General features: G+C 39.8%; 1 protein-coding gene across 2 annotated transcripts in view; it reads right to left on the reverse strand.

Annotated features, from left to right (window-relative positions):
- LOC146966879 (cadherin-7-like) overlaps positions 1-16,631 on the reverse strand; it is a 157,306-nt gene that overhangs the window by 37,338 nt on the left and 103,337 nt on the right. For both annotated transcript variants that reach the window (XM_085762609.1, XM_085762611.1), the window contains exons 4-5: positions 14,863-14,982; positions 525-692 (exon numbers count right to left, since the gene is read on the reverse strand). In XM_085762609.1, coding sequence (XP_085618735.1) covers positions 525-692; positions 14,863-14,982 — 288 coding nt within the window. The remainder of the gene's footprint in view (positions 1-524; positions 693-14,862; positions 14,983-16,631) is intronic.

Here is a 16,631-nt window from a genome sequence, read left to right on the forward strand (position 1 = left end):
GCTGCTCGTATGTAATGTCTGTCTTGTATTGAAGCCCCGAAATGCGAAACTGTCCCGAAAAAAATTAAATAAGTCTATATTTTAAGCTCCAAATTTGACGAACCAGGAAGAGGAACTTCGAGAAGCTTCCGCTACAAAACAAGCTTGAAATATAGACTTATTTAATTTTTTTCGGGACAATTTCGCATTTAGTTGGTATCCATTTGCAACCGTTATATGGACATGCACTGCTACGCCGAGACCCCCTGTAACTCAGAGAAGCCACGGAGGACTCCTTCTCCCAGCCCTTAGTCGACATGAGGGTGAGTATATAAGGAAATTTCAATTTTGGGTGAACTATCCCTTTAACCTCCAGTATTTTTGAGAGTTCATCCAGATGTGGAAGTGGCATCTGAGAGTCCTGCTGCATCTGGACCGGACTTTGGTCGAGAAAGCGGGAACATATTGAGCAAGAACACAAACAGTGGCTCATATTCATCACAATCATTTTACTATGAGGGGACAATCAGGAGCGGGGGCCTTACTGTGAGAGAACCGAGGCGGGTTGTCGTTGACGTCAGTGAGCGTGACCGTGACAGAGGTGGTGCCGGAGAGGCCGCCCATCTGGCCGACCATGTCTTTGGCCTGGATGACGAGTACGTACTGGTCCCGCGTCTCACGGTCCATGTTAGGCAGAGCTGTTCTGATGACACCTGAGGAGAGGGAGAGAGAGAGAAAAAGATGCTGGAGATGCCTTTTTTTATTATTAGACATAGCCTAGCAGCCTGTCAACTGTCAGTTCACGTATCAGTTCATCGACTCTGCCTGTCATGTTCCAAATAGTGTGTATTTGAATTCCCTTCAAAAAAGATGACATAAAAGTGGCAAGTGTAAAAAAAATGTTAGGAAATGTTGGTAGATCAAGTTTAGATATGTATTTCTCCCACTTTTATGCTGCAGAATTTGAATATTTAGCCACTTTAATGAAACATTTTGTTATATAATAACTTGTCCTGTATCAATCATCTATTTCAACAATTCAATCTCAATCCATTACATTTACTGTAGCTGTTTAACTTGAAGTATCCATCTCAACCTCTAGCTAACAACATCTCAAACATGTATCATATCCTTACTTTTAATTCAAAAATACTTTTAGCTGACAATTTAAATATCTTTAACAACTCTCTGGCACTTTCAGCACTTCATCACTTAGCTACTATTAAGTTACAATGTATTCCTTAATTTGAGCAGTTTATTCATTACTATACAATGTTTCAACCATTTATCAAAGACAAGCAAATTATCAACATACAGCCTAATTTATCAATTGTTCAACATTTATCCACATATTTGCTAACTGCAATTTATCAATTGGTAATGCTATTCTTAGCACTCATCCCTTACTTTTAGCTAACATTTTTAGCAGTTCATTCTTTATTTTTAGTATATGGTTCAAATAATACATTTGGCTACATTTCTTATCGCTAACTTTTCCCACTTTCTCATAGCAAATTGGTCTTATCCACTATTAAGTGCAGAGGTACCTCTTAGGGTACAGGCGCTCCGCCTGGCTGAAAGTCACTTCTTCAGGTGACAAGAAGAAAATATGTTTCATAAATAACTTATGTTCCTATTGTTTTCATCTGTGTTTTGCTTGTTTTTTTTTCTTCCTTCAAGAAGACAGATTGTTGTTAGAACTTTTCTTCCCCATGGAGCTTTAAATGCCTGCAGCTCACTGTTGGTTTTTAGGATAAAAGCATCAAAAAATTTGAACGCAATCAAAAAAGTGTCTAGAAGACATGCAAACACAACAAACTAAATTACACATCATACTGTGAAATTATTGAAACTACTAAGCTATCTGACAGGTACATCACTCAGTTACTGGAGGGGTTCCTGACAACATGGATCTGGTCTAAATATATGGTGGAAACCTGCTCACATCATCAACCCTTCAAGAAGCAATTACAAGAAAACACGACTGGAGGATAATGGTGGATGCCCATAATGGTTGGTAGCTTGTTTGCACAACAGCAATGAATTGTGACTCTTCTGTGCCCTAAAATGTGCTGTCACTCCAAATAGTTTAGCAGTCTGACACATGATGTGGTTAATGTTAAGACGCTGTCAGAAAAAAAGAGCACATGCAAGGGGACATTCAAGCCGCCAGGGGAGGCATTATCTGTCTGTCCCCCTGTCATGATTGATCTGTATCAGAAGAGGATCAGAGACGTGACAACACTAACATCAAATGACTGGCATTTGTCTGTCACTGTCTGTTTGCACCTGAGCTGCTGTATATAACGGAGAAGAGTTGTTAAGTTGTGGTACACATGCAGAAAATACTAAAACGCTTGCGCAGAAATCTTTTCATTAATGACATTTTTCTAATCTCATCTTTATCTCTTGACTACAAAGATGATAATTCCAGAAAAATTAGCGCAGCGCATTTAAATGCAAAGAAAAACGTGCTAATCCTTCAAAAGCAATCACTGTTGCTTTCAAAGTTAATGACTTACCACACAATGTGTTTCAGTCATTAAATGGCACTTATTAAAGATTCCTACCGAACATGGAAGATTACTCATTAAGAACCTCACAAAGCCTCGGCACACAGTTCCTGAATAAATGACTCATTTTTTGTTGCTTTATCGCATACACAGCCTGATGAAGCAGATCAAAGGAGGGCTCTTGCTTAGAGTTTGCACCTGAAGAATTTCTCATAATCCTTTAAATTACCCAGAAATTTGACATGTAATTGAGGTCCACTCTCATGAGGAGGGAAAAAAAAACACCACTTATTTGCTCATTATATTCTCAATCAGCTGTGGCCTTGATGAGGATTGTGTTGTTTTTCAGATATGGCATTGTTTGCAGGTTTCAGTGCCAAGTTTGACAAAGCAATAGAAGATTTATACATGTTTTTCACTCAAAGTTACTTTAAAAGGTCAAATGATTCATATCTCATTTGTACATTGTGCAATTGTCAGGACATAATGAAACAATTATCACCTGACTGTAGTGTTTTAGTGTAATTTGGATGTATTATGTTACTTCAATGCCTCATTATGCTTGTTTGTAGCTGAAGTGGTCAGTTGAAACCTCTGACAGTTAGTCATCTGTCCAGTATAACCGGCCAGACAATGTTGAAAACTTGCTTGAACTTGCTAGAGAGTAAGATAATAATAATTCCATCATCTTGCTCATTACTGTGTCATTGTGTACTGTCTCTCCCTCGTCTCCCCCTGTATGTCTCTACCCTGTTTCTTTGTAAGCGTCTTTGGGTTTACTGAAAAGCGCTATATAAATTAAATGAATTATTATTAGTATAGATATTTCCTCGAGGAGTGGGTGGAGACCAAACACAGAGAAAAAATCCATCAAGTCAACAGGAACACAACTCAAAATGAACGCTCATGTGTCTCTGCTCTTTGCATATTCAAGGGACCTCATATACTTCTTACATGATAGCATTGGCTTACAGTAGTGCTAAGTGACAAACAGCAAAAATCAGTTTGTCTGTAGTAAATCTGCATGTGAGTACGTCTCATTATATGAAAACATGAGAAAATTCACATCATCAATCAATGATAATAACAATATCATAACTTGGTATATGAAATACACACAGTACGATGGACAAGAAATGTTTTACATCATATAGAACTGTTTGGGATTATTGCTTGAGTCTACAAGCAGAGTTCTGTCTATGATTATACACTGACATCATGCTAATAATGACAAAATGAAGTGGCATTACATGTGAAAACAATGATCTTTTATCCACTTCCAGTTCCTGTGTCTAGTCCCTGGCCATGGAAGTACCGGCAACAATAAGAAGTATTGCTTTTAATACTGAGGAAGAAATCCAGATTCAATCAAGCTGAAGAAGTTTGAAGAGGCTTCCTGTTTACATTGAATCTAAATGGAACATATAGAAGTGTTTATCTCCAGCCGATAGGAGGACACTGCTATCAGTGGACTGATTAAGGTCCACCAGCTCCCACAATATTAGTATGAGATCTGCGTGTTCTGTTTCCTCCATGACTCTAGGGACTAATGCATCAGTCGAGGCTCTAAGTGTTGAGGTAAAATGCTATACATACAAACCTTTTCTCCTTAACCCCGAAAACTGCAACCCTCGTGGGTGCTTGCCTTACCTAACCCCACTATTCCTCCTCTATAACCTGAGCAAGAAATTCAAGTCTGGGTCTCACAAGAATAGAAGTACGAGCACACACACACACACACACACACACACACACACACACACACACACACAAACACACACACTATCTCTCTCTCACACTCGCATAGAATTCACAATTAAGCTCAATCCAGGAACAAAGACGGGAAGGACAAACAAATCAAGAAAAAGTGGGTCAAAAAGACTTCAAGAAAGAAAATGAAGATGCCTTTTTTTTTGACCGTCAATCCCTGCTGTACTTGGAAATAAACAATTCCATTAGGTGTTTAATTTTCCCTTGCCATCCTTTATTAATGTCATTACAGTCCCTCTGGCTGAAAACTGTTAATGGCTGTTTTAACTAAATGGCTCAGTTAGCTAAATTATAGTGAGCTGTCCACTTCTGTACTCCAAAGTCCCTGCCAGTGGGCATACAGTGGAATGACTGTGGTCAATAAAGCGATAATCTTTTTGCTGTAGCTCTACAAAACATGCCATTTCAGCCCCTGCATCAAATAATGAACAGTGGGGCGTTCTCATGCACAGCACAGAGGGAGAACACGGCTGCCTTTCTCTCCTTCGGTTAAGCTTCAACGACAAAGTCAAAACATGTCATCATTTTTTTCTTCTTTTTTTTTCTTTTTCCAACGGGTAATGCTTTTATGCTGTGAATTTAGGCATCTATCTATCTGTGTGCTGTGGATATTCACCCATCTGCTCCGTTTATCCCTCCCATCCTGCCTTCATCCATCCGTTTATCACTTCTCTGTTGCTTCTCTTCCACAGTGTAACCTCATAGCCAATTAAAGAGCACCACCACTGCTCTGATGCCTGCTGCAGTGACACCTGTGAACCCTGTTTACTGAGTTGCATCAGAAAGGTTACTTCAAGCCTTCAATCCGGCAGGGCTCCCTTAATAATAGCTAGATACAAACAGAACAAAACTTTTTTTTTTTGTTCTCTACTCCATACAACACCACCACAGGGATGGAGCGGGGATGTCTAGACTTAAAAGAGGTATCTTTAAACATTAGGGGGAAGTAAAGATGAGGAGGGAGCTGGATAATGGTTGGATTATAATGACAGCTGCAACGGATGGCTCCTGAAAGGTGAAATAAATAAATTTTAAAAAATGTTAAAGGGATAGTTCACCCAAAATTGAAATTTCACTCATTATCTACTCCTCATGTCGACTAAGGGCTGGGAGAATTTTCAGAGTCCTCCGTGCCTTCTCTGAGTTACGAGGGGGTCCGCGCAGCAGTATTTGTCCATATAATGGTTGTGAATGGTGCTCACTTTTCTTTGTCCAAAAAGACACACCAAAAAACATCCAAATACCTCCATTCTGCTCGTCTGTAATGTCCGTCTTGTATTGAAGCCCCAACATGAGAAATTGTTCCGAAAAAAATGAAATAAGTCTGTATTTTAAGCTTGTTTGTAGCAGAAGCTCCCAGTGTCTCAGTTCACTGCTCTCCCTGTGTCAGTGCAACAATTTCTCATGTCGGGGCTTCAATACAAGAGGGACATTACAGACGAGCAGTATGGAGGTATTTGGATGTTTTTTGGTGTGTCTTTTTGGACGAAGAAAAGTGAGCACCATTCACAACCATTATATGGAAAAATACTGCTGCGCGGACCCCCCGTAACTCAGAGAAGGCACGGAGGACTCTGAAAATTCTCCCAGCCCTTAGTCGACATGAGTAGATAATGAGTGAAATTTGAATTTTGGGTGAACCATCCCTTTAAGTTTGTGCAGCCAGCAGTGAGACAAATGAATGCTCTGAGTAAACCATAGACAGGCTTCACACACAACTGATATACTTATTTAATATCAGCTTGGTGTGTTGGAGCCTGAGAGATGTTGGCTGTGGTTAATGATGCCATGAATCCTGATTCCAGCCTGGGAAGAAAGAAAGAAAAAAAAAGAAAAAAGAGGGAAAACAGCAACATGTTTCTCTTCCTGCCTGGCCAGAAGCACACACTTCTCACCGAGCGACACTGCTAATCCACACGGCGATGTTGCAAGGCTGTTGTTTGTCTGCTGGGTGCCAGCCCCCCCTCGCTCTCTATCTCTGTTACCCCGTGCGGCGCTGGTGTCATTCCCGGGGAGAGGCGATGATTAAAATCCTTCTGTCGCTATCACGGCACGGCCTCGCATTGCGCCGTGACTCCCTTTGCCTCCGGTGCAAGCCAGACGCATTGTAGCCATGCATTTATCTAGCTGTCTCCACACCACTGGCGGCAGACGGGTGGGCCACGCTCCCTGCTAAAGCCCAGATACTTGACATTTGTCTTGAGAGGAAGAAGAAGAAATAAAAGTGCAGACTTTTGGAGGAACCCTCTGGCTCTATACGTGCAGCTATGAGAGGCACTGATGAAGGTGATGAACACTTAAACATGAAGGCTGGAGTGTGTGATTTGCTGAACCCTCAGGCAGTCCACTTACAAGGAATAGATCCCATAACACAAAAAAACAGGCCATACAAACAGGGAATAAAACCTCCAGCCCAGGTAGTTTATTACCAAGTGACATTCAAGGATCATGCTCTAATCACGGGTCACTATACCCACCCAGGGATCCTTGAGTGTGAAAGGACTCCATAATCCCACAGCACAAAGGAGCCGAGTGTTATAGACAGATATCATGTCCAGCATGTTATAAGATCCATTCATTTGTAATGTTAAGCCCAAAAGAAATGTGTTTGCCTGCACACGAGAGAGAGAGAAAAAGTGTGTGTGTGTGTGTTGTTTGTGAACAGAATTAAAAAATTGCACCTCTCCCTCTATATTACCTGCCTGAACAGCAGGAGACAGCCAGATTTATATCTAGCCTTCAGCTGTAATGTTCTCGACTCGGCGCAGCTTCCACAACAAGAGCCTCGCACAGAGCCACAACAACACACAGCTTCAGCCAGGAAGCCAAAGGAAAGACAGATTTATTTTTCTTTTCTTTTCTCTTCTTTTTTTTCTCTTTAAAAAAAAAAGCCTGTACTAATATCTTACTCACATGCTGATCACAGCAAGTCCTGCATCCTCTTGACAGGGTTCCTACACATTTGAAATGTCCAAATTCCATACTTTTTCCAGTCCCTAATTTCCAGTCTTCTCGGTAAAACAATTCAAATTATTTGTGATATTTGAGTAAATAGATGTGCATAATATAAAAAAAGCATGCAATTTATCATTTGTTTTCATTATTCTGAATGTGTATGCCATTATGTAACCAAATCATTTCCTGGAGATTGTAGCTAGGTACAATAGCGCATACAAAATAATTAACCCAAATAACTTCAGATGAGACCAAACCCAGATATATTTCCATACAATAGTTTCCTTTTCCATACTTTTCCAGACCTGGAAATGTATAAAATCAAATTCCATTCTTTTCCATACTTGCGTAGGAACCGTGTCTTGACCTCAGTGGCAAAATATAGAGTACACAAGGGTTGGCCCTGGCCTTTTCCTTTATTTAAGCTTTTTTTTGTAGTTTAATTAGATTCTTGCTGCTGAGACAAAGCTCACTCAGAGCAGCCTTCTCTCACCTGTCGTATTCAGATGTCATACTTGTGTCATTTTGAGAATGAAGCCATGTCACATCTTAAATACCCCCTTCAGAATGTAATTAATCCCCTCTTTAAGGCACAAGGCATTTTCCACTAACTAACTTCTTCTTTTGTTATTCCAGCCATTGAGGTTGGCGAGCGTGCATGCATGCTTAGCGGTGTTAATGTGCGTGGATAATTGTCTCTAAAGGACTTGCCATATCGCCATGGTATATGGAGCTGGAGGCAGCTGTTCAAACCTCCTTGAGCCTGCCATCAATTAGAACGCAGTCCTTAACAGCATTACCATTTCAGCTTCACCTTCAAACTAAACGACAAGCTATCAATCAATATGTATTGCAAAATGCTGTCTTAACTGAACGCCTTCAGGTGCTGCAACTTATGTATTTTGTCGACATTATGCATTGCAAGGAAGTTATTGGAGCTATTCAGGATTAAGTACTTTTCCCAAGGGCACCTTGTAGATTCAATTTGGGATTAAGAAGCAGAGTTAAGAGACTTGTTAGACGAAAGAGAGCCAGGATGCAACCCACCTAACACTGGGTCAGATGCATCCTCCTCCCCCTCTGACCATTAGCCCTCTGCTGCTTAATCGCTAGTGCGGTATTGCAGTGTGGAGCTTAGGGTGTATTTCAGCCCAGGCACTTTGTCAAAGTCACCCTCTGCTATGGCCCAGGCGTGTGCTGCAAATGGGACTAATTAGTAACTTACAAAGACAGTGGCAAAACGTTCATCCCACAACACTCCATCGTGTGCTGCTGTCTAAAGGCTGGGGTCTGAACCCCCAGAGTGTGTTCTGTAAGATACATGGTATTGACAATATGTTTAAAACTAACAGTTAACACAAACAATGTGGTCCCTTTCACAGCCGGTGCTGAGGGCGGACACAGTGTTTAACACCTGTAGGACTGAACGCCACATAAAATAAGACTTTCAAAAAAATATATCACAGCCCTCCTCCTCCTCTTAGAAATGAAAAGTTAATTTATGAGCAATAAAATTCTCTCTGACTCAATTCAATTCACTCAGGGTTTTTGCTGCTTCATTCACCCTGGGCCTGGTATGATCAGTAGCTCATGATGGCCAACGTCTGATGACGTTAGCAAACTTTAGACATTGTGTACTCCACTATAGACATTCCTTTCTCTACTCCCACAGACTCTACATCACTCGACTACAGTTGGATTACGATGCCATGGATAAACCATGGATTTCAACTGTGTCAACACAAAAGTACAACATGTAACTAACTCGAGGGAGTCTTGAATGATGGGTTATTAAGAATCTCATTATTCAACACTGTGTGTCGTCTGCGCTCAAGTATTTCAGCAAAGACATTCCCTAATAAATTCTTTTGTGATACAAAATCAAAAAGAGTTAAATGTTATGTAAGTTACTGTCACTCTACACGCCATAACGAAGGCTTTAAATCCACTGACAGCTCAACACAAAACAGGGAATGTAAGCAGACTGGAATTATTTGACGACATTACTGTATCATGTTTTACTCCTCCTCTGTGTTTCCCAGTGCGGTGCACTGTAGGGCATAGCAGAAATGAACTCTGGTTAGCATCACAATCGACTGTAAGAGAACATAGGCCACTCAGGGCGAGCGATTATAACCCATTAAAGTTTTTAAAATATATGTCTAACCTTGGGATTTAAAGAATCCACTTAGCTTAATGAAAAACACGTCACTAACACTGACTGTGGAAGTATGAGCTCTGGTCGTTGAGGCGAATGGGTCTAGAAAAAACATGATAGGAGAGTAATGGGGACTTTATGGGGCAGACATGCTGTTTGAACGTCACTTAAGTAAATGCCTCCTCTCGCTCTAATTGGCATTGGTGTCATGAAGCCTCACTTGAGACTCGTCGATGGGTTCAAGTGTTCTAGCAAACTTTGTTAAAGATCATTGAACGCCCAGAGGCAGGCGGTTAAATTTCCATCAGCCCCGTATCAGTTTTAGAAATTTATGCTGGACACTATGTGATAAATGAAGCCCCCTTCCTTTCAAGCTCTCCGTGACTGAACTCTTTATGAGAAGTAGGAGAAATTAAGATGTATTATCTAGCAGTGGATCACCAAATTTCAAATAAGTATTTCTAAGTGAGAAAAGTCTGTGGCAAGTTTATATAAAAAAAAAAGAAAAGTGCAGCAGTGTTAGACGTTAATGACACAACAGTGTCTTGGTTTCTACTGAAAACCAGCCGAGCATCTTCAGTGGTATAAATTTTTATTTCCCCAAGGTAGTTCTTCTTGAAAGGTAACTAAACGAAGATGAAGATGAAGGTAACCGAGTGAACACTTTCTAATATTTCTCTCAATTACGGTTGTGTCTCATACTTCTTCAAGCAGCAATATGAGGTGAAAAAAACCCTCAAAAGAATAATCACCCAGAAAGTTCTATAACCCAAAAGAGCCTGCAGGATTTCCCTGTTGACACACCGGTTACTGTTCTATGAGCACTCTTTTTTTTTTTTTACATTAGATTTTTATTAATGTTACCCCTTTTTCAAACAAGAGAGCAGCTTTTCATGCCTCCCTGCATCAAGTCCCTCACAGAGTCACACATCTCTGACGGCCATCCATGCTGTTCTAGTCTGACACCAATGTTGCATCTCATAACCACGAGATCCAATCACCTTCTACATGGATGGAGAGAGAGCCAAGTATAATCAGTCGTGCTTTGGCAGAGATGGGCAGCAGACAACTGAGGCGCTGGCAGGAGCCCAAGGGCTGTCTGAGCACACATTAAGGTGTGTGTGTGTGTGTGTGTGTGTGCTTGTGTGACAGGTTAATAAACTGGCCTTTGTCCTACAGAAAGAGCACCAATATGGGATCTATCTGTGTGCTTAAAGTTTTATGCTTAAAGCCACACTAAGCAACAACTTTAAACACTAAAACCAAAGGATCACTGAACAACATTTTAAAAACACTTTTTTCATCATATACACACACGGAAATTACAAGTTAAGCATCATACTCAAGGACACTTTGACATTTTGTGGACAGGAAAAGCTGAAAGTCAATCAAAGCAGCAATTAATAGCCACAGCGCTCGGCTTCCAGATTCAACAGGCAGCTGTTTTTAGGTGAATTTACACAGCAGGAACAGGAACCATTTGAGTGACTCAACAAAGGCTTTGTTGTCACATTTTGTACAAATGATGTGAAAGGCGACTGTTGCTCTTCTGATTAGTCAGCACACTAATTTGCTTTATCTTTCCCTTGGCTTTGACTCAGCTGTGGAAATGCAAATCGCAATGTGACTGTAAAACCTTTTCTAACACCCACCAATGTAATAACAGCCCACAGAGGTAATAAACCACAGATGTAATACAAATCTGCAGCTTTTACTGTGATAATCCCACAAATGTGATAAATTTCCCACAAGTGTAATCGCAGTTGCGTGCTACAAATGTAATATGCAATGTTTTGAGAGGATGACAGGGAAACTGGAAAAGATGGCAGAGGGTAGTCTTGTTAAAGCACATCATATATTGTGTGTATATTTCTGTAAGTTATTTATAAATTCCTCAGTGCACTTCTATGATGTGTTCATTGACCTGCTTTGCCCATACCCAAGATGAGCTGAGTTAAACTCTCTGACAGATGTAGCTATAGGTAAATAAACACTGAGTTTGATTTTCATGAGATTTGTTAAATTTGAAGGACAGTGAAAATTGTCAGCTTTCAAAATTGTGAGATGATTAGGCTATACAGTGGGAGACCTTTGTTTAACATTAAAACCTGCAGATTGTATTACAGTTGTGGTTCATTATGTTTGTCTTCTGATAGGCAGTGACAGCTTTACCTTAGTTTTTTTTTTTAATTCAAGATTGAAAATTTATTTAAATTAAGGTTTGTGGTGGAAAAGCATCTTTAAAGGGGACATATTATGGAAATATCACTTCTTGAAGGCTCTTTAGCATATATTTGAGTGTTTGTCTTGCCTTCCTGCCCCCAAAATGTGAGAATTAACAAAAAAAATCTGTAATGTGCAGGCTCCCTATGTTGAAATCCATGTGGTTTTACGAGCTGTTCCCTCAGTTGTCTTCCAGTGATGTAACTAGGATTCAAATTTGCATAATCCCACCCCTACCGGTAGAAGTGGTGGGGCAAGCAGTGGTTCATTTGCATTTAAAGAGACAGGCACTGAAACCAGCTTCTGAACAGGGCTGTTTTGAGACACCTGGGAACTATTTTAATTTGTGGAAAGGGGGCATAATATGTCTCCTTTAATTGAAAAGATGTAGAATAGCTACAGTATCATGTGAACACTATGTAGCCGCTATAGTGACTAAAAAGGCTGGAAACATCATAAAACAAATGGGATGTTACTAGCTGTAAAAATCCAAGGGCTTGCTCATGGAAATGCTCACTAAGCAGCAGGCACCTTAGCAGCTATCTTATTAGCATCGTGGAGAGTTAGCGTCTCGAGCTGGATAATTCTCTCAGGGATTAGTCTAAAGACCACAGAGTTAAACGAGTGACAATACTGAATTTATGTGACCATATAACTTTAAATGAAAGCTAATGTTTTTAACTAAAAAGCTCAAACAGTCCACTGAATGCTACCGGCAGCACCAAGCAGCAGATAACGATTGCAGATAGCCTAAAGGAGAGTTTAGCTGTTGTTTCTCCCAGGAGTCAATATATTCTGGAGACAAAATACCAAGTTAAAGGAGATTTCATTTGCCAGGTGGCTACATGGCCATTAATGAAGGCTAACATTGCTTCGCTTACAGTTTTTGTGTCTCACTGTTTAGTGTTAGCTTGTCCTGTCCGCAGAGAGGGCTAAACCAGCACTAGCCTATGACATTATTAGGGAAATGTGGCTCTTTAATGATTCAGTTAAATTGCTACTGGCCAAGTATCATTGAAGATTAACAAAGATGAAGAGGGAATTTGTTAAACATCTTCTAAATCAGCTCCTTTAAAGCATAATCTTTTAAGGAATTAAGAAAGCCCATATTGTATCAGGTGAGATTTTCATGTAACTGAATCTTAAAAACACTTGATAGGACTTCTGTTACTTTATGATGTCACAACAAAGCAGTAGCCTGGACTGCAGGATTACGTTTTTGTTTTGTTTTTCTGAATGTTAACCTGAAATCTGGTATGTTTTTATGTGATCACTGGTACTTAAAACCACAAATAAAACACCAGACAAGTGTAAAATACAGAATTTTAACCTTGTATGAAATTACTGTAATTACCTGGAAGACCGGATTTACTGACATCCATGGATATCAGTTGCTTCATCACCAGTTGAATTCATCAAAGTAAATTGAGGAACTGAGGAAAATCGCTAAGGTATAAATTTACAAGTTTCAAACCGAACTTATCTTAGCGAAGGTGATCACAGCATTTTAAGACGTTAATTGGCCCACAGAAGTTTTTAGCTTCTAAGGAGCCATGAGGATTCCTTCACTTAAAATCAAAGATGTACAGCCTCAGAGAGGTCCCAGTGGAGCTCTTGGAGCTTAAAGAGTATCCATGAGGAACTTTTTTTTCATTTCAAGTGTATAAAACATGTAAATGTTAGGCCCAAAACATTGAAACATGGAAATGTTCTCTAATGAAAGCTGCTGCAGGAAGCTTCATTAGACGAAGGTCTCTGGACAGTGAAAAACAACATTGAAATTCACTGATACTGTGCAGGCCTCTTGACTAAATGTACTGAAATGTTGATGCTCAAAACACATTTGCTTCCTTAGATGCCACATTCATAATGTCAAAACAATATGAAGTCGTTTCCTTTCTTGTGATATACATTCATTTTTCTTGAATGCTCCATTTTTCTCCGCTGAAGGCTTACTGGATGTTTACAGTGAACATTATGGGTCACCATGGAGCTTTTGTCATTGAGCATCCCTCATGTGTGCGTGAGTGTGAAAAATAAACGACATACATCTCCTCATTGCAGCGGTTTATGACAAAAAACACCCCCAAAAACTACATTCATGAAATCGCAGCATGTGTGTATGCATTGATCTTGAAGCAGAGGATGTAGCTTATATTGTGGGATGGCCCATATTTTCTATTTTCTGTTTTCTTAGGAGAGTGCTTTGCATGAAGTTGCAGAGCCGCGGCAGGGCAGTGGCTAATGAGCCGGCTATGAAGATGTAGCGAGGACTGCTGCTGCTCCTCTCAGGATAAACAGCCCACGAGTCAACAAACATCCTCAAATCCTATCTCGCAGCTTATTTTAGCAATCTTCCCAGGCTTTTTAAACTGTTTTCTAATTTGCCATTATTTCGACTACACAAGTGTACAAGCGACATGCTTTACAGAATTTGGTTGTCAACTGTGTTGTATGCATCTGTTTGTTTTCCTATGGTTGGCATAAAGGTGGGTTTTCCTGTATGAGCAAAGTTTAAAGTGACATTATGTAACTCTTAAAATAAAATACACATTTAATCTATGAGCAATGAAGTGCACCTCTGCTCATTTCCACACAGTTGTTTTACAGCTATAGTCAGCACCATTAGACAAATTAATTCTCTTTGGGGATGAATAAAGTGATTCATATTGTATCGTATCGTACCATGATGGCTACTATTATAGCAATGTAAGCAAACATATGGTATATATTATATAGATTAGATACGTATACACACAAATCCACACACAATATATGAAATGGCTATTATATACACAGTATTGGCCAATTCATTACAAGTGAACCCAATACACTTTGGATTACAATGCCCCTAAAAAAAAGTAGCAGTGTCAGCAATTTTGTTGTATTGTGGGTAGTGTACAGTAGTAGGCTGTCTTTTTTTTTTTTTGGCAAGGAGAATGTTTGGAATCAAAAAGCTTAATGTGTGGGATACTCATGAATGTATATTAGTAGATATAAAAAGTAGATATAATAGTGGCCTGGCAACACAAGCAAGCAACCCAGCCCTGCCTACTTGAAACCAGTGAGAGGACCATACAGGTACAGTCTAGGGAGAGGATGACCAAGAAAAATACAAATCTCTTGTGTGAAATAATCAAATTATACTCATACAGTATCCCATCACTCTTAGTAAATCTGATTGTGAGTGCATTTATGGCCTTTGCACAACAGCTCTGTGAATTAGATCACCACCACATTTGTCTGACGAATGTTTTCACCCACCTGTCTTGGGCTCCACTGAGAAGTAGGGCTGTCCGTGGATGATGCTGTAGACCACCCTGGCACTGTTCCCATACGTTGGGTCATCTGCATCTGTGGCTGCCACTTGCACTACCATGGTTCCTGTGGATAGACAGCCAGTCATTAGTTTCCAAGACAACATCCAGGAACCAACAGAGCTAAATGTGGAAATAGTCATCACATCAACTCAGTGTGTGACAAATTCCACTTGAAAGGGAAAAGGAAATGAAAACTTCACTTTTGAGGGGACAAATCATCTCATTAGTCCTTCTTTTTTGGAATTGGTGTTGACAACTTTGCTTTATTTAGAGTTCATTTTTTATATACAATATCTAACTTTAAAGCATTTTTTACAGGGACCTTTAGCAGCACAAAAGGATCTGCCATGTGTTGTGTGCTCGAATGCTGAGAGACAAATAACAGTGTCAGTTGCCATAATTTGCGGTGATTCTGCGGCAGGATTAAAATGGAACTCCTAGCCTTTCAAGATCATTTTGTTGCCATCGCTCCCAACTGCCTCCCACAGATCAGTTAGCACCATCTTTTCCAGTAACTTCAATCTGTTGATTCTAATTCAGCAGCCAAATGGGTTCTACAACCCATCTGTGCATGTTAAAGAGGTACTTCACCCCCACCAAAAAAGACAAAGCTAAATTATTATGTATGTCATATCATATCATTACTGATCTCAATGCTGAAACGTTTTCTTTTTTTCTTTTTTGGGGGGGTTTCAGTCACAGAGTTTGAATTTGTCCTCCAGCAGTCTCATAGGTAGTCTACTTGCCAGCCTATAGGGCCCCATTGTGAACCTGGAAATGTTGAGTACCCCAAAGTTTTATGTTAGAAATATATAGTATGGGTCCCCAGTATTCAGAAACTGCCGGATGCTAACTTATATATATTGGGCAATTAGCATAACAGACATAATTAGCATAAATTAGCATAATTGCCTATATGGGCAATGTTTCAACAAAATTGACTTGGCTGATCTGGGCAATATTGGAGTGGTTTTAGGGGTTATTGATGATGCTGAATCCATTTCTGACATTTTCAAAATTCAAAATGGCTGTCTAAACCGGAAGTGACCAGATTTTAACCGCCAATGGGCCGATTTTGATGGATTTCAAAATCTGGTCATCGGTTTAGACAGCCATTTTGAATTTTGAAAATGTCAGAAATGGATTCAGCATCATCAATAACCCCTAAAACCACTCCAATATTGCCCAGATCAGCCAAGTCAATTTTTTTGAAATATTGCCCATATAGGCAATTATGCTAATGTATGCTAATTATCTAAATTATGCTAATTGCCCAATATATATAAATTAGCATCCGGCAGTTTCTGAATACTGGGGACCCATACTATCTATTTCTAACATAAAACTTTGGGGTACTCAACATTTCCGGGTACTCATTGTTGGCAAGTAGACTAAGGAGGACACTCTATCTGTGTGGTGTACTGAGCTCAATAAAACTCTGTCAAGAATTTTACGATACAAAGTTTTAGAAGAACACACAGTTGGGAAAACATTTTTCTTTCTTTTTTTCCTCCCTTTTTCTTCATAACGCTTGCTATTTCATTTTCTAGTTAATGTCTTTGTTTTCATGAGCAGATGGCAACCCATCCAGTTACTGATTTAGGGTCCACAAACTGGAGAGGGCGTTGATCTGCAGGAGAAAGACTGTAACCATGAAAACAAAATGATATCTGAGAGTGAGAGGCAGGATGCAGCACAAACATCTTAAGCACA

The sequence above is a fragment of the Trachurus japonicus genome, chromosome 20 (assembly GCF_045865225.1).
Source record: "Trachurus japonicus isolate A0001 chromosome 20, Traja_1.0".
In the NCBI taxonomy this organism is placed as follows: domain Eukaryota; kingdom Metazoa; phylum Chordata; class Actinopteri; order Carangiformes; family Carangidae; genus Trachurus; species Trachurus japonicus.